Source organism: Citrus clementina, unplaced genomic scaffold (genome assembly GCF_000493195.1).
Source record: "Citrus clementina cultivar Clemenules unplaced genomic scaffold, Citrus_clementina_v1.0 scaffold_2, whole genome shotgun sequence".
NCBI lineage: Eukaryota > Viridiplantae > Streptophyta > Magnoliopsida > Sapindales > Rutaceae > Citrus > Citrus x clementina.
This window is the reverse complement of record NW_006262688.1, coordinates 5924634-5943851: the sequence shown is the minus strand read 5'-3', so window position 1 is coordinate 5943851 and position 19218 is coordinate 5924634. Positions and strand designations below refer to the sequence as shown.

General features: G+C 31.9%; 1 protein-coding gene across 1 annotated transcript; it reads right to left on the bottom strand.

The window, feature by feature from the left end:
* On the bottom strand, window positions 1-17420 carry LOC18053368 (putative receptor-like protein kinase At3g47110). Its single transcript, XM_024190677.1, has 4 exons — window positions 16945-17420; window positions 670-3224; window positions 207-552; window positions 1-109 (listed from the first exon to the last, which is right to left on the bottom strand). The coding sequence occupies exons 1-4, from the start codon at window positions 17418-17420 to the stop codon at window positions 1-3; spliced, it is 3486 nt and encodes a 1161-aa protein (XP_024046445.1).
* Window positions 17421-19218: the final 1798 nt, after the last annotated feature.

Sequence of the window (19218 nt, the reverse complement as noted above, 5' to 3'; positions counted from 1 at the left end):
TCAAAACAAGTCATTGATACATTTCCATGGCAATTCTTGTGATGTTTCATTTTGTTTCATATGCTCAAAAGCGTGATACCGGGTATATCCAGCAGCTCGCAAAGAGCAACTGTAAGAGGACTTTTAACAAACATCTGGAATGCAAATCCCAGATCTAACAAATGAAAAAGAAAAAGAAAAAAATCATTATTTTACATCAAACCAACCTGCCAACAAGAATCTGCCTCGCAGAACATAACTTCGCCAAAGCATCTCTCATCTCCATTCGCTCAATTGGAGATTCCATTGAGCATGCAACGCCAATTCTAATGACAGTAACCAAGCACTCCTCGACTTTAGCTCTACTGCGTCCATCGCTCCAAGCTAACAACAGTGAAGGATCAACCGTCTCCATCACTTTTTCCGGCAAAGCCATCTTGCAAAATTCATGGAGAGTCAAGCCTCCCTGGAACATGCAATTCGTTGGTCGCCTTCTAGTAAACATCTCAAGCAACATAACTCCCAAGCTGTATACATCTCCGGTTACGGAAGCTTCGCTGCCCATGCCATACTCTAAACATGGCAGATTTAACATCTTAGCTATGCTATATGATCAGTGTTGACATCTAGTAAATGAATAAAACATTTGCAAAGATAAATCATTGAATATCAGTCATAAAAAAGACTTGCCTGGAGGAACGTAGCCAACAGTTCCTTTTATCCCAATTGAGCTTGATTGAGTTTCCATCGAAGTATCAAATGGGCGAGCGAATAGAAATCTTGCAAGCCCAAAGTCACTCACATGGGCAACCATGTCATGATCAAGCAGAACGTTGCTTGGTTTTAGATCTCCATGAACGATTGGGGGTTGACAATGGTGGTGAAGATACTCGATTGCAGAGGCCATATCAATGGCTATGTTAAGTCTTTGAATAAGACTTAAATCGCACACTTCGGGTTGACCGTTACTTTGGTGTAGCCACTCCTCTAAACTTCCATTTTGCATGTATTCATAAACAAGAGCTTTGAAATCAGCCCCTTTGAAATCTATGCTAGAGCAAACAGTGATGATTTTGATGAGATTTCGATGGCGGGTATTTCTTAACACTTCACATTCAGCTACAAAACTCTTCAAGGCCCCTTTTTGCATAAGATTAAGGATCTTCACCGCAACAAATGTTCCATTTTCACCCAAAATCCCTTTATACACAGAGCCAAAACTTCCTTGACCAATCATGTTTGATGATGAAAATTCATTAGTTGCCTCACTCAACTCTGAATAAGAAACCATTGGAAAGTATTGCTCCATCGGCACCGAAATAGAAGATTCTTGTTTTGATCTCCTTCTTCGAGCATAAACAATAATAAAGCATGTTGATAAGATCAAACATGACACTATCATTGGAATCCCCACTTTAACGAGACGAAGGACAGTTGATTTTCTCGATCTTTTAGAGGGACAGGATGGTAAATGTAATTCATTTGAACCTCCACAAAGCTTTCCATTCCCTGTAAGTTGCACTCTTGTTTTATTGCTGAAAACTCCTTTTGTTGGTACTTCGCCATCAAAATGATTGTATGAGAGATTCAAGTATTCCAAGAAAGATAAATTTTCAAGAAATTCTGGAATCTGACCAGACAAATTGTTGCAAGAAAGATCTAACTCTTTAATGCTTTTCAAGGATCTCAAAGAAAGAGGAATACTTCCCCTAAATGAATTGCCTTGCATATGAAAAATTTCTAAGCCTGTACAACCAGTTAGAGTAACAGGAATCTCACCAGAGAACTGATTACCAGATATATACAATGCAACGAGATTCTTTAAGTTGCCCACTTCTAGAGGAAGAGAGCCGTTGAGATGGTTATTACCCAGATCTAGGAAACGTGAAAGAGTTGTTATGGTGAGAATTTGCTGGGGCACAGCACCAATGAGCTTATTGTCAGAGAGGTTCAAGGATACCAAATTCTTGCAATTTCCTAGAGAAGGGGGTATGTTGCCTTGCAAGTGATTAGAACTCAAAAAAAGATCGGTCATAAGTGTTAAATTTCCTAGAGATGAGGGAATGTTACCTTGTAAAAAGTTTGAGCTTAGGCCTATTGCCTGTAAGTTTCTAAGCTGACCAATTTCACGAGGTATATTTCCAGTTAGTTGGTTAAACTCTATACCAAGTAAATTTAGATTGACAAGGTTTCCTATCCCAGAAGGTATGGTTCCAGATATTTGATTAACTCCCATGTAGATGTCGGTCATTGTTGTGGAAAGGTTGGCTATAGAATGTGGCAGAACTCCTCCAAGCCTATTTTCCTCGAAAGCAAGAACTTTCAATTTGCTGCAGTTGGTTAGAATGGTTACAAAATCAAGATCATTCGCTCCTCCGCTTCCCAGATTATTTATTCCCAAATCTAGAGACCATAAATTTTTAAGTCTACCAAAAATAATCGACACTTTTCCTGTAAAATAATTTATGGGAAGGTCAATTATCTCAATATTCGAAGCATTGGAGAATGACTCTGGTATAGAACCTGAAAAATAGTTATCCCCAATTGCAAATACTTGAAGGTTTGGAAGAGTTACACCTATGTCTAGTGGTAAATTTCCAGTGAATCCATTTACGTCGAGGAGAATATTTTCAAGTGAAGACATGTTATAAAGTGAAGGAGGAACTGTGCCAGAGAATTGATTTTCCCCTACATGGAGATAAATTATTGAAAGATTCCCAATGGAAGCTGGAAGCATTCCTGTTAGATGATTGCGAGCAAGGGAAATATGCTCAAGCTTCAACCAGCTATAGCCAATATCTTCTGGAATTTCTCCCACAAGGTTGTTTCTATAGGCAACAAAGGACAAGAGGTTAGAGCAACTGGACAGATTGGTTGGTATTTTACCTGAAAATGAATTGTTAGCTAGCATTAGAGTTTCAAGCCTGAATAGGAAACCAATTTCTTTCGGAATTTCACCATGAAAGTTGTTGGTTGCGAGGTTGATATACCTGAGGAAGCTGAGATTCCCAACATATGGAGATAAGGAGCCACCTATGTTTTGGTGTCTCAGATCTAACTCAGTTACCCTTTGATGCCGATGACCACACGTCACGCCTGCCCATTGGCACAAGTTTATAGAATTATTCCATGAATTTGTAACTCCTAATGGATCATGAAGCTGCGACTTTATTGCAAGCAATGCAAGGCGATCTGTCTCGTTTGTATGGGCAGAAAAGCTTTGAGAATGAAGCAACAAGCTGAAGCTGAATATGAAAGTGGCAAGGCAGGTAATGGAAATGGAATTAAGCATGTCTGGAGAGTTTGATGATAAGAGTAATGTAATGTGAGTGGTATGGATGATAGTTTGAAGTTCATGTGATGGGTTTTTAAAGCAGAAAATATGAATGCAGGTTTCCAGGTTGGTTTAGTCTTTTGAGAGTGATATCAGACTACATTGCATTGTGTCATTAACAAAATTATTCAAGTCCATGACTAACCGAGAAAGTGTACCTGTCCACGTCAACTCATCAACAAAATCCCAATTCAAAACTGTCGTGCAGCAGTGGCTCCGCCATTCCCACCTATTCAAATTATAAATTGGAAAATCCGAAAAAGATACTAATTTCGGACAAATGGTCAGTCCAAAAAATCAAGGAAAAAAATTTAAATTATAAATTTGCCACCATTGAATTAATTAAGTACATTAAATTTAAATTCAAAATTTACTTTAAAATCATACAAACATTTACTTGTTAGTATGAATTTTTGTTGTACTCACACTGGATAATAACAATCTTGCAGATTGTCTCACAATTTAGGTTTGGTTTACTCGGGTTTTACTTGGTGGCAAGAGCCTCCTCAAAAAGATTCGTGGCTTTCTATCTCAAGATACAAATAGATTTCTAGAATATCATTTCTATTAGTTAGTTTTTTTTTTTTTTTTATATTTTCTGGTATATGCACACTGAGATTTTGTTTTTCTTTCAAATCATCATTGGTAATTGACTTATGACTATTGCCATTTTTCAAGAAAGACAAACACTTCTCTAAAATTCATTTATCCAGATGATTTTCTTTTACAATGTCACAGACTAGTTAATTCATGTTCATACTTTTGAGTTCCATGCTCAAAACAATTAAGCTTGAAATCAAATGATCTACTTTGTTTTCCTTCATTGCATTTGCATGTGAGAATCAAACCAAAAGATATTTTCTTTTGAATTGAAATCAACGGTTGAATTTTTCTTTGCCAGCAGCATCGACACGACAAAGGGCAAATATGTTAATGGACAAATTTGACTGGGGTTGATGGATTCCTTGAGAGTTATTCTTTCTTGAGTTAAAAAAAAAAAATTATTATTACTATTAACTATTATTACGTACGAGTACACTCAATTCACGTCCATCGTTTCTTGTTCTTGCAGATGCAACAGGAGTCGAAGATATAAGTCCGTCCATCTCGGAAAACAAGTTAGGTGCAATTGCTCCGGCATCGTTATTAACGAGGTCTCGCAAAATCAAATCTTAAGTAAACTAATTAAAGCTTTACTTTGATTATATATATATATATATATATATATATATATATATAGAGAGAGAGAGAGAGAGAGAGAGAGAGAAATGTTCCAGTCCGGAATTTTAAAGTACGGGAAAGTCCGGGAAAGCCTTAAGCCTTTAAAACCATGCGGTTTTAAGGGTTTCCCGGACTTTCCCGTACTTTAAAATCCCTGACCAGAAAACTACTAATATATATATATGGCAGCTAATTAGTTAAGGATAAATATTCAACAATAATTCTTTACTCGTTTCTCGTATATAGCAACTTTTACAGCCTGAAATGGGTGGAATTATTGAATTTGTTTAAAATGAGTCCTTTCTAGCATGTTTAATTTTATTTCGTGGTGGAAGATGCATGTAGGTTCGATATTTTCTCCGCTTGAGAGCTATTCTTTCTTGAGTTTTAAAAATATACAATAGAATGACATTTAGTATCGCTTTTCGCACTGTGCGAAGGGGTATTAGAGCTTTCTGTGTGCAAGTAGAGCTTTTCTGACCATTAACCACCCTCCATACACAAAAAAAAAAAAAATATTTGTCTGGAAAAAAAAAAGAAAAAAAATCTGAAAAGTCAAGTGAGACGGTTGAAATATTCAATTTCTTCCTAACAGCTTCCACAATTTGGTCAACCAGGTGCGCCTCGGACCTACAAGATGAGAAGACGAAAAGCAATGAGATAAATTGGATTAATTAAGCCCGAAACACCGATAATAATAATAATAATTGTAAATATTTTACTCACACATTTAACTCACAAATAGAAAAAGCAATCCAGAAGAATAACATCTAAATTCCTTTTTATTTTTCTGTTTTGATATAAAAGGAATTTCATCTAATAGTGACTGCATTTAAAAACTTGGGAATAGATAATAAGTGTACTTAAAACTACAGAGCAAAAATAATAACAATAATAATAAAATATTAGATGATCTATAAAATTAAGCAAAACTAGAGCTTCAAAGTTGAACACATTTGTAGAAGGCACACGGTTGGATCATCAACAGAATTACCTTCGCAATTTTCAAGTGTATATATTAGTTTTTATTTATATTAATTTCACAAATGTTATGACATTTGTTATTTACATCCACACCGTATACAATTTAAATTTTAAATGTCTTTACTACAAGTTTTAGATGAAATAAAATGAAAAAAATAAAAGTAGAAATGGGGAATGAGGAGGGAATGTGGATTTCACTAAATCAACGTCCCCTCCCTAAATAAGATATTGGATATTAAATTATCTCCGTCCATTTCCTAAATAAAAAAAATTAAATATAAAACTGCCATCCAAATGTTAGTTGATTTTATCATCTATCGATAATATGATAAAATGAGCTTTATTACCATTTATGTGTTTAATTTATCTTAGAATCAAAATCAGAATGAATTAAATTATAACCAATTGCTATAAAAGCATTCATTAATTTTTATCATAATTATTATTTTATATTTTAATTATTGTTATTGTTATTATTATTCAAAAATTAATTATTAATAATAATTATCGTTAATTATTATTATTATTAACAATTTAACGAAAAAATTATTATTAATTATTGTTAATAGATTAATTAATTATAATACTTTTTATTCTTGTTATTAATAATAACAATAATAATCTATTTAAAAAATATAATTATATTTATGATTATAATAGAATAATAGTTACAATTATAATTCATTTGATAATAATTATGTTTTTTAATTAAATGAAGGTTATTTTGGGAATTTAAAATTATAGGGGGCGAATTCGTACTCTAGAGTTTAAATAAAATAAAATTAAGTGTAAGGGACTAAATGAAATTTTACAATCCAAAAAATTTTATAATGCTTATCAAAAAATTATAAATAATAAAGAGTGTAGGGGCCTGGATGAAGTTTTACAGGCTGGCCGTAAGTTTAAGGCGGACCCAAAAGGAAATGATACGATACCTCCAAATTTGACCATACAGCATGTGCAAGGCAAGGATGCTTAATATAAGATTTTATATACATATAAAATCTAATCCAATTATTAAATTTTATTAAAATTTAAAAAAATTATTAAGTGATAATCCATATATATATTCTAGAAATGAGTAATAATTCTTGTCTTTTAATTTAATGGAGAAAATGGAAAGAAATTTGGAGAGGACTAAAGAGAACAATGAATAATAAAATTTCAGAAAAATGACAATTTTGTTACTACTTTTTAACGAGTTAACATTTTTTTTGCCATCAGAATAAATAATTATCACATACAACATGCCGATTTGTAACAAAACCACCTCATATGACACCTAAATATCACATCCTCTCAGTAAATTCTTTCAAAATATTTTTTAAAACTTTTTTTCTCCCTTTTTTAAGGTGGGTGTGTGGGGTTTAGGTGGAATTTAATATTCGTTGAGTGCATCATTTTCTCACATTTTATTCTTACCAATGATTGCGGAGATAGTGGTGTCAAATCAATTTCTATAGTGGTGTCAAATCAATTTCTTTACAAACAATCCAGCTCTAGAATCCAAGTTTTCCATTAGCTCCACTTTCTTTTGTCGGCCACCGTCTCTTCATTATAAAAAGGGTAATTTTTAAAAATCTCTCCTGAAATTTGAGTTTGTTGCAAGTAGATGGCGAGAATTAATTTATTTATAATAAATTCTCTACTATCAGTTAATTTTAATATTAACCGTTAGTTGACCGTGCAAAGATAATATTATCCTTAACAATAGTTTGTAAACGAAATAACTAAAAATAAATAAAATTATTGGCTATTTTACCATCTTTAAATTATTGATATTTTCTTAAAGTTCTCATAAAAAATATAAAATTAAAAACTTGAAAATTTCTCTTTAAATTTTTTATATTTCCTTAAAGTTCTTACAAGAAAGATAAAATAAAAAACTTAAAAATAAAATAGTCATAATCTTTACTTATGATATTGTAAATCTTTGGAATTGACAAGGATAAAATTATCAAAAAATAGAGTTTGTGCTTTTTGTGCCAACAATTTTGGTTTTTTTTTAGTTATTTTTGTTTACAAACTATTATTAAGGGTAATATTGTCTTTTCAATGTCAACTAACGGTCAATGTTAAAATTAACTGACGGTGGGAGATTTTTTACAAATAAATCAATTCTCGCCATCTACTTGCAACAAGTCCAAACCTCAGGGGAGGTTTTTAAAAATCACCCTTATAAAAATTAATCACCAACGCCAGGGAATTTCCCATTTTATAAAATTTATTTCTTCTACCCTCAACACCCATTTTAATTTTAATTTTTTTTCTGCCGAATGACTCATTTTTCTGACAGAGACCCTTATTTCCTTGACTCTTCTTGGCTCATATATTTTGTTCTAGGATTTTGCTATGTTACAATTAATGTAACATACACAAGCCACAAGAACCACACAAACATGTGAGTCCCATAATTTGTGTGGTTCTTATGGCTTGTGTATGTTACATTAATTGTAACATAGGGACTCCTTTTGTTCTATGAAGACATGAGAGCATTGAAAAAGAATCTTTGACAGTAGTTCTGTGGGAGATTGACAAGGATTGTGTCCGCTAGTAAAATACTTTTTCATGAGGGTGAAAATGGCTTTTTGTTATAGGAAAGTATGCTTTTAATTAAAGATTAATAATCACCAATAATATAATACCACACACAGGTGTAAATATTTTAACTGATGAATGGATGAGTTGGTTTAATTAATTAGCACCTGGACGCCGAACAGCTTGTTCTTCAAATTAATCTTAAATAAAGACCTACAGCGGTAATCATTGTATTCTTTTCTTTTTTCTTTCTATTTTACCATTCAGAGTCTTCAATCTTAATTGTTTTAACTTCTATTTGAATAAATAAAAAAAAATTGGTGATCACGGTTGGAAAGTTGCCTTTTAATGTCGCCGTTGCCGTCGATTGACACGACCAGCACGTGCCAGAAAGCAAATCAAATTCTCTTAAAAGCAAATGATATAGTACTCTCGGAATACTTGTCTCTCTGTTAATAAATCCCACATAAAAAAATCTCATCATCTGTAAATTGAATTCTCTCAAAACCTTTTTTAAAAAAACTTATTTATTTATTTATTTTTAACGGGGGGTATGGGGTTTAGGTGGAATTTCAACATTCGCTGATTGTACCATTTCTCTAATTTTATATTTTCTTCCCTTTGGCTGACGAGATTGGTGCCAAATCAATTTCTTTACAAAAATCGAGCTTTAGAATCTTTCTAGTAGCTCCCCACTTTCTTTTGACGGCCACTCGTCGCGAGCCGCTCCAAGTTTTCCGAAAAGAAAGTTAGACTGGCGCCCCAAGGTGCGCTTAGAAGCGAGTAGAGGTGCGTTCAGTAATTGTCCGCCCAAGTCCCCTAGTCCAAGGTGTGTTAGCTTGGCCTGATTTTCAGAATTTTTCGCCACAATTAAATTACTGTCAAAACTACTACAAATTATCTCTAGTATCAAAGTTTTGATCTAATAAGTTCATTAGATTTTATTTAATTGAGTTTTTTTTTCACTTTATGTTATTTTATGTGTTATTCTAAAAAATAAGAGGTAATTAAAACTTATGTCTATTTATTTATTATATAATAAAATAATACGTTAATAATTAAATTTACCAAACGCATGTACACTGCTTTTTAAACTCAGAGCAGCCTTAACAATACAGTTTACCAAAGGGTAAAAGCTTGTTTAGTCCCTATATTATGAGGTTAGTGTCCATTTAGTCCATGTATTTTTAAAAACACCTTAAAACGTCCCTGCTACTAAATATTGACACTCATGCCATTATTTTTTATTATTTTTAACTTGTTTTTACAATATTACACTTTTATAATAATGTTTCTTTTTTGGATATTAATAAAAAATTAAATTATCAAATAAAATAAAATAAAAATAAAAAATATATATATTAATTTTTGTGGAAGCTCACGTATGTCTAAAAAATCAATATCGTAAAAAATTACATTATCAATTTTTTTAGAAAATTTAATATTTTAACTCAAGAGTGTGTTCCACAAAAATTAATATATATTTTTTATTTTATTTTATTTTTTGGTGTTAAACTGGTAATTTATTTTTTTCTTTTTAATAATTTCTAAAAAATTTATTATAAAAGGGCAATTTATAAAAATAAGTTAAAAGGAACAAAAGATAATGGCAAAAGTGTCAATAATTTAATGGTAGGGATGATTTGAGGTATTTTTAAAAATATAGGGACTAAACAGACACTAACTTCAAAATATAAGGACTAAACGAGCTTTTACCCGTTTACCAAATACCAGGCTGCTTCTTTAGTGATCAGCTTATTACATCCGCAAAGTAAAATCAGCAATTGAAATTTCAAACTCACCCTATGTGTGAAAATGTCGGCTTTGCATGTGTAGGATAGCTATAGGATGGTCCCAGTTGATGTTTGACTGCATTTAGCTTGAAATGGATGCAGTGCGTAGGACGCTTTCAGCTCCAGTAAAAGATTTATTGATTCCTTTCATATAACACAAGAGAGACATTTAAATGTTGGACATTTTAAGAGTAAGGATTTCTCATCGACATTTCCTCCATAAGCATACTCAACATCCTTGAAATTAATTACATCATTTTAAATATAACAACTGAGATTTGGTTATGAGATAATTTGTGGGGGTTGTAAGAGCTCCACTCTAAATCTTATAAAAAGTTATAATAGTTAGCCATTCTAGTTCTTTCCTTCTAAAATCTATGCCTCATGCTTTTAAACGTATCTTAACAAATTGTATACAATAAGGGCAGATAATAGCAAGGGTGGCTTAGGCCTACTAAATCTACTTGCTACCCGTCATAATCAGTTCATTAAATTACCTTGTTTCTTCATCTCAAAAGTCAAAACTAACGTATGAGATGAGCCAAAGCGTTGCCCTAGCTTTTGAATCTTTTGCCGCTTATTTGGGGTGTACATTTTTTTGTGGAGAGTTGGCGAATGGCGTGGCATGACGGGCGATGACCGCCCGCAATTGTCAACATAATAATAATAAAAGCCTTTTACTCTCTTTTTTTTTTTAATTATTTTTATTACTCGAATGATTTTTTTTTTTTTCAAAGTGACCTTCTTGATGAATTTAATCTAAATACTAAAGTCTTTTGTTAACACACGTTTGTGTCTAATGCAAAAACATTATTATGGGGAAATTTGATGACGTTATATAGTTTTTAAAATAATTGCTGTCAATTGTATTATAAAAAATAATTATAAAATAAATTAGTTAGACGTTCGGTAAAATTTATTTTTAAAAGTGATATGAGTTTTAAAAGCAATCATATATATTGAATAAATCATATTAATAACTATTATAATAATGCAAATAACAAAAATGAACATAATATTTAATAAAATTTATTTACACATTTATGAACATGTATATATATATATATATATATATATATTAATGGAAAACTTAAAATAAATATTTTTATTTTATTATTTTTTTATATTGCCATCTCAATATAATTGGTAATGATAATAGTCTAACTAAATATAATGACTTTATTTCTTAATTGAAGAAGGATGATTTTAAATTTTTATAATACATGTGAGGGTGAATATATATAAAATTATATTAAATATAAAATTGATTCTCAAAATTAAATTTTGAAAAGGAGTGATGGTATTTGAACACCTAATTTCTCTCACCTGCTCCTAATAATTATTTTAATGTAAATTTCCATTTTATTCTTATATGAAATTACTAAAAAGGATAAATATGAAATTACTAAAAAGAATAAATACGCTTTAAGTACCAACAATACAAATAATGTTTTACAATAACAGAGCTATTCAATCAATTTAGTCTTGTCTTTACATTAATGATATTCTAATTTTTTTCAAATTATTTAAATTCTCAAACTACCTCTGTTATCTAGTTTTGTAGTAAGGAAGAAGAAGTCGAAATAGTTGGAAACTCATGAATGATGACGATGAACTGGTACCCCCACCCCCACTGCATAATTTGTTAGCCATAAAGATTGTGGGATTTACCAAAAAGAAAATAACCCAACAAAAATGGTTTCAATGTAAAGAAAAATATTTATTCGTCAAATACCAGCTTTATGTATCCAATGGCTAAGAGGAGAAATCAGGAGGAGGATAATTCATTGGTGTTGGAGATCTGCCAAAGGTTTAATTTTAATTTTTTTAGGGAATTATGTTTAATTTTCAAAATATGATTAAAATCAACAACTAGATTTTGGAAGTTTTAAATGATGGGGAGTATAAAAAGAATTTTAAAAAAAATGATAACAAGGGTAAATTTAGGATTGCATGGTATGTATTGAAGGAGAAAAATTATTTTAAAATTGGGGGATTGCCACTTACCCCCGTATAGAAATTAACGTATACCATTTATTCCCCTGTTGTTTTTATAATGGCCAAAAACCCCCTTGACAGTATAAGTTTACAATATTACCTTTATTTTTAATTACTATTTTATTTACATTTATTATAAATTAAATAAATTACATGAATAGAAACTAAATAAAAAATTAAGTATTAAAAAAAGAAATATATGTTTTGATATGAGCAAAAAAATTAATAATAATTTTTTTGTAATTATTTATTTTGTAAACATTTTCTTATAATAAACATTTTGTAATATTTTAAAATTAAATGTAAAACGTATAGGCAAAATATTTTATTATTTATCTTCTAATAAATTTTTATTTGTCATTCAAATTTTATTATAATAATTTTTTTATCATTTTATAATTACTTTCTTATATATTTATTATAAGAAAAATTTCACAAAATAAATAAGTACAAAAAAAAATTTATTATTATTTTTTCTCATATCAAAACATATATTTCTTTTTTTAATGCTTAATTTTTTATTTAGTTTCTATTCATGTGATTTATTTAATTTATAATAAATATAAATAAAAGAGTAGTTGAAAATAAGGGTAATATTGTAAACTTATACTGTCATGGGGGTTTTTTACTATTATAAAAACAGCAGGGGGGAAAATAATATATGTTAATTACTGTAGGGTGGAAATTGGCAAATCTCCTCTAAAATTTTATGGGATTAATTAAGAAATATGGGCTAATCAGAGAAATTGAGGGGTCAAATATCACCACTTTTGAAAAAATTACTTTTCCCCCACTGTTTAAAATCTGTTGAAGAAACAAGATGATTTTGCTAAAAATAATTTTTTAAAAAATTTATCGATTTTTAGAAAATTAATTTTTAACTTTTCAAAATCACATTTAAGCATCTTAAAAACCCTAAATATAATACTAAGGATAAAACGTTTTTTACGATTACATATGTAGTGGGGGAGTACTAAAGACAGAGATTTTTAATTTAATACAAATTAAAAAAAAAACTAATTAATGACGAACCATTTTCTGAGGCATAAATGGGTGCTTTCCATGACCGGCCCAAATCGAAAATGTAGTCCCATCTAAATGGGCCGGACAGCATGCGAAGGATGGAAAGCTGTTTAGATGACATTTTAGTTGATGAATATTTTTCGAATTTCTCCCAAATGAATATTCTGCTGGATTTGCTGGTTGACGTCAACGTGTTCCTTCACTAGAAGATGTGTAGCCAGTCTAACTTGACATTCTAGAAAATTTAGAAATTTGAAGTTCTTTTAGCATGCAGTTGGACTGTTTATACTGCTTGTGCTTGATACATTTGAATTAAATTTCAAACAGAGTAGTTGAGTTTTTGAGTACTCAGTTTTTCTTACTCCATTTCTTTCAAGGAGAAGCAGTTTTTGAAGCAGCAGTTGCTGACCGAATTTGCTGACAAAAGGGTAAATTTGACTCAATCGATTTTTGACTAAAATTTGATTCACTTACTTATAACCATGAGGTGGTCAAGAAATGCTGAATGATGGTTTCACTCTCTTTTTCTATTAATTTTCTGGGTTCATTGCTAAAATCAAGTTACAAGAACTTATATATGGTGATTCATTCTTCCCCTTCTTTATTAGTTTACCAAATTCTCATAGAAAAAAGAAAACATGTACAAATTTTATGAGGTATAAAATATAAATGTACCATTAATTCAAAGATCCATCATAACAGAGAGATAAATGGAGGGGATAAAAAAAAAAACAGAGATTAATTTGATTGAGTCAACAAAGATAGTATGCCCAGGCCCAGCCACTCATGCTCTGCTCTGCCATTTGACAATTTTGGGAACCTGCTATTGTGTCGGGAGTCTTTTGGTGGGGCTTTGGAGCAGAAAAAAATATTTGCTTTAAAAGTCCCGTCAAAGTGTCAATTATTTTCTTCACGTGTCAAGGGATCCCAGTTGGATACGGTCAACATTTTGTTTGGATACGATCATGAGAATGTCTATTATAGGCAGGGACGTACGTAAAGCCGTCAAATCACCTGTCAATATAATTACACAATTAGTAGTTGTCACTGTCTTGAATTACTGTGTAAAGAAACTAAAGTTTTTTATTCCTTTTATCAATCCCAACACCAAACCAGTACTCATTAAAAATTCCTAAAAATCCAATTCGCATGTCCAGAAGAAGTCAAAAGGTTATAGTGATAGTGCCGCCGCGCACAACTTTTCCTTTCCTCCAAAGTTTTATCATATTTTTGTCGCTGTCTGCAGATTGCTGCGGTGGCGGTCTCCATCACGCTTTCTGACCAGATTGAGTTGCAAATTGCTAGAGAGAAAAATCCTGACTCTACCTAACTAAATGATAATCCTATACTGAGCTCATGTTTATTTGTCTTTAGTAACGAGTCGCTGTCAGAAAACCGAAGAAGATGGCTACTGGAAAATACGTGTGTTATCAACGGCGTTCCACGTCGCCACCATTTTTTCATATTATTTATTATTTATTTATGCTTTGTTTCTCACTTATAAAATGCAGCGTTTCCCCCACAGATACCCCTACATTGTTTTATTTTTCCGGTTGCTTAAATGGCCGTCGGAAACAGAAACGACACCGTAACCGTTGTTCTCGTTTTATGTCTTATTTTCGCTACTGGTTTTGTTCGGAACATCACACAGGTAACTAACTCATTACTCGTTTTGAAAACATAACACTTGGAGCTTTAGTTATATATGATCGGCGATTTTTTATGCTTTTTTTCTTCTTGATAGGAGTCTGGCTCGGAGAATAGAAGCAGCGGCAACTAGACCGCCGTTTCTGGTGGAAGACCGGTCCGATCAGATCCTAACATTTTTCACCACCATTAAACTCGCACCGAGAATGGCGGCGGCGGAAGCCGGGCCGCCGTCCCTTCTCCGAGACGGGTCCGATCAGATACTAACACTTTTCACCACCATAAAAGTCGCACCGAGAATGGCGGCGGCAGCAGCAGCAGCCGGGTCGCCGTCCCCACTCCGAGACCGGTCCGATCAGGTCCCAACCCTTACCAGCACAACCGCCACGACTATCGCAGGGCATCTCAACCATGAGCTTCAATCATATATAGGGGTTGAGGCTTCGAGCACATTGATTCCGTTCATCTGCCATCTAAATTAAAAAAAAAAATTCATAAACAATAAAGATAATATAAATGTTTAGATGACAGAATGTTTCAAATTTGAATGTTAATTAATGAGTTGAACACTTTATAATATTTTATTTTGCTTTATTTTTTTAATGTTAGATTATTTTTTGCTTGATAACTTTACGCTGCGAACCCAAATTTGATGTGATTATTTTATTAATTTTGTTAAACAAATGGAATTCAGACATTTTGATAAACGAATCACATTTGATTCCGATAAATTTTGTATTTGATATAAATGCATGCCGTGAGTTTTGATAATATAAAATTTTGTTCATATCTATTGATGCGATTGTGGATCTCGTGATGGCGATGCTTCGACGTATCATTTAATAATTGCAGCGCGATTGATCAGCAGAGAATATTTTAAGTACGGACGGCAAAAATCTCACGAAAATAGGTACTCTTGGAAATTTTGTTCATTTGAAGAGGGTACGAAAATAATTTTATATCCGTTTTTTATTGTAGGAAGGAATAGAAAATTTTTTTTATTTAATTTCTTATTCGGGAAAGAAACGGAGATGAGGTGGAACGTGTATTAAAAAATTTGAAAAAAGGACGAGAAAAGAGAGTGAGAAGGGACCACGTGGTGTCACTAAGTGAGAACGGGTCTTAAAAAAATCCCAAAAAATGGTAAGCCGACCGTGTGACAACATATCTTTCAAAGAGCGGTCAAGTTGACCGCCGCTCTTGGAGAAGGCCGGAAGAAAAAAAAAATTGTCTGAAAAAAAAAAGAAAAAATATCTTTAAAGTCAAGTGAGACGGTTGAAATATTCAATTTCTTCCTAACATCTTCCACAATTTTGTCTACCAGGTGCGCCTCGGACCTACAAGATGAGAAGACGAAAAGCAATGAGATAAATTGGATTAATTAAGCCCGAAACACCGATAATAATAATAATAATTGTAAATATTTTACTCACACATTTAACTCACAAATAGAAAAAGCAATCCAGAAGAATAACATCTAAATTCCTTTTTATTTTTCTGTTTTGATATAAAAGGAATTTCATCTAATAGTGACTGCATTTAAAAACTTGGGAATAGATAATAAGTGTACTTAAAACTACAGAGCAAAAATAATAATAATAATAATAAAATATTAGATGATCTATAACATTAAGCAAAACCAGAGCTTCAAAGTTGAACACATTTGTAGAAGGCACACGGTTGGATCATCAACAGAATTACCTTCGCAATTTTCACGTGTATATATTAGTTGTTATTTATATTAATTTCACAAATTTTATCACATTTGTTATTTACATCCACGCCGTATACAATTTAAATTTTAAATGTCTTTACTACAAGTTTTAGAAGAAATAAAATGAAAAAAATTAAAAGTAGAAATGGGGAATGAGGAGGGAATGGAGATTTTACCAAATCAACGTCCCCTCCCTAGATAAGGATTTCACATTTTTTTTTTTTTTTTTTTTTGTCTTTATCTTTCTTCTCTTTTTCATTATAAATGAACTAATTGTTCGGCGATGCAAACATCTACTTGCGATTGCGTTTGGGCTTCTGGGAAATGTTTCGATTTGCTAGTGCCCACAAGAGATTTGTATAATAATTTATTTCCATTTTGTAGGTACATATCTGTTTCATCGATTTCTTACAAAATTAATCACAGATATACATGAATTTATTCATTAAACAGAAACAAAATTACAGATGAAAGGTAAAGTTTTTTAAGAAAATCAGAGGGATTTTTGACATGTGTTTTATTTTTTTCTTTTTCTCAATCACCAGTTCCAAGAGAATTTGAGAGGAACGCCAATAGTTCAACTCTTTACTAAATTCTTTATTAATTTTGTTCATAATTAATTATTTCTATCTTATAACTAATAATAATTATTTTAAAAATTAACTACAACTACGATATTATCAAACTCACAGATAAAGAGATTAAGGAGCTACCTGAAATCCATGGAATCCAATCCAACTATAAGGGATGCTTCTGTCAGCCCATCCCTCCATTTCTGTACATTTTCTGGATGCACCTGGAACTGTCCTTCATGCATAACAAAAGGATCCCTGAAACTTCCACTTTGATAGCATACATCTGATGGATCTACTTCGTAGAAAACTGGTATAACAATCTGGCCTTTTTTTTCCTTGCATTCAAGAATTTTGAGAAGTTCGTTCAAGCACCATTTCGAAGAAGCATAGTCTTCTGAGAAAATGATTACTGAAATCTTCGATGCTTCAATTGCATCCGAAATGGCAGTAGATATCTCATCTCCTCTCCTAATTTCTTCATCAATGAAGGTTTTTACATTTCTGTCGTGTAGAGCGGCAACGAGATGGCTAGTGAAGTTATCGCGAGTGTCCCCCCCTCTAAAGTTGATGAAGACATCGTATTTGCAAGAAGATGACGATAAAGCCGAACCCATGACTGGAAATTTTAGAGATTAATTTTCTGATAGAAACAGTGATTCTTGAGGGTAGATGTGTGTTGAGAGCTTGGATCTACTTTCCTATCACCAGACTTTGACTTGCTTGGCTTCTTTAGGCTTCATTGAAATTTCTGCAGCAAAAAGATAATGGAAATTGAAGGGAAAGTAACAATAAACTAAGGGTTTATTTTTTAACATTTTTTTTAATTTAGATATAAATGTTTAAAAATAAGATAAGTTACAAAAAGAATAAAAAAATAAATTTAAAGTATATTTAACACTAATAAAATTTTAAACTCCAGATATTTAATAAATAAGTCTTAAGTGACTATTAAAATCACTTTTACAAAGTTACTTGTGTTTTAAAATAATTAGTACAAAATTAATTTTTTTCCTTTTACATTACTTTCTTTAATTCTTATATTTTAAAATCACTTGTACAAAATTACTTTTCTTTGCTTCTACATTATAAGTCTTGGTATATGGTAGTCAGCCACTGTATTGCTTGAATTTTTAACATACCATGATAAAAATATTCTTTTCTCTTTAAAACAATAGGGAAAGACGTAAAATAGAAAATATTCGAAATAAAAACACAAATTCATTAATTGGCTCAAATCTTTTGAATGAAAAGGACATTTTGTACCCTACGTATCTTTGTTGTCATTAGAGATGAAAAAAAAATCCGAATCATCCGCAAAGATACGAAAGATTCGGATCCAGAGTCTATATGCACATATCCGGATCCGGATCTAGATCTGGATCTGAATGCGCTTGCATCCAGAAAGCCGATATCCGGATCCGGCTGATTTTTAATTAAATTATTAATTTAATCAATTTTCAGTTGGAAAATATATAAACTAAAAAAAAACTAGTCCCAGCAACCCTAAAAGCTAAAACTAAAATCGCATGCACTCACGACTTCCCCACCGCTCACAAGCAGCCGCTGCAGCTGAAATCGAAAACAACCCCAAATGCCTCACCGTCGAATGCCATCTGCCTTGCAGTCGTTATCATCGAACGCCGGTTGCCTCACAGAGCTGGGCACGCATTGCTGTCGTTGAACGCCAGTTGCTCTGCCTCACCTCTGACCGCACTTGCTGTCATCAAACGCCGGCACGCCGCTGCATCTCTGGCTCGCTAAGCACACCACACATGGATGCATCTCTGTAATCTTCCTTGGCTTACAAATTAATTCAATTCTTTAATTAGGTTTTTTTTTTCCTGTCTTACAAGCCGTACAAAATCAGAGCAACAGCCACCACCTGTCGAATCCAATGCAACACATCTCCCGATTGATCCCTATCCCAGGATGCGTCTGGATCTAACAACTTGGCTAATTTGAACGGAGACAAGTAGCCACCGTTGGCATGCTATTGCTGTTGCTGCTGATTTTGAAGATTGAATTTAACGGTTTTAATCCTCTTTATTTCTCCGAATCTCAACGACGACTTACAAAAATTTGACTGATTAATTGATGAATTAATTAACAAGTAGTAAGAATGAATTTATGGTTTTTAGTTTAATTACTTTAATTAAATGCATTAATTTTCAATATAATGTAAAATTGTAAATATTTAATCTTATTTTTAAATTGTCAAATTTTAATTTTTGCGGATCAAGTATATGTAATATTCGCTCATAATCCGTGCAGATATTATCCGCATCCGGATCTTATCTACATTCTGATCTGTAGATTTTGCCATCCGATAAAATTTATAAATACTAATTTATGCAAACTTATAAATACTATGTAGTTTTTTTATCATTAAAATTTTTAATTTTATAAATACCA

What these genes read in the sequence shown, in the direction of transcription:
- LOC18053368 (XM_024190677.1), bottom strand. Translation starts at nt 17,420, where the DNA reads ATGGGTTCGGCTTTATCGTCATCTTCTTGCAAATACGATGTCTTCATC. An exon ending in TGTTGGCTACGTTCCTCCAG is followed by an intron (nt 553 to 669) that starts GCAAGTCTTTTT and finishes TGCCATGTTTAG; the next exon opens with AGTATGGCATGGGCAGCGAA. An exon ending in AGGCAGATTCTTGTTGGCAG is followed by an intron (nt 110 to 206) that starts GTTGGTTTGATG and finishes GTCCTCTTACAG; the next exon opens with TTGCTCTTTGCGAGCTGCTG.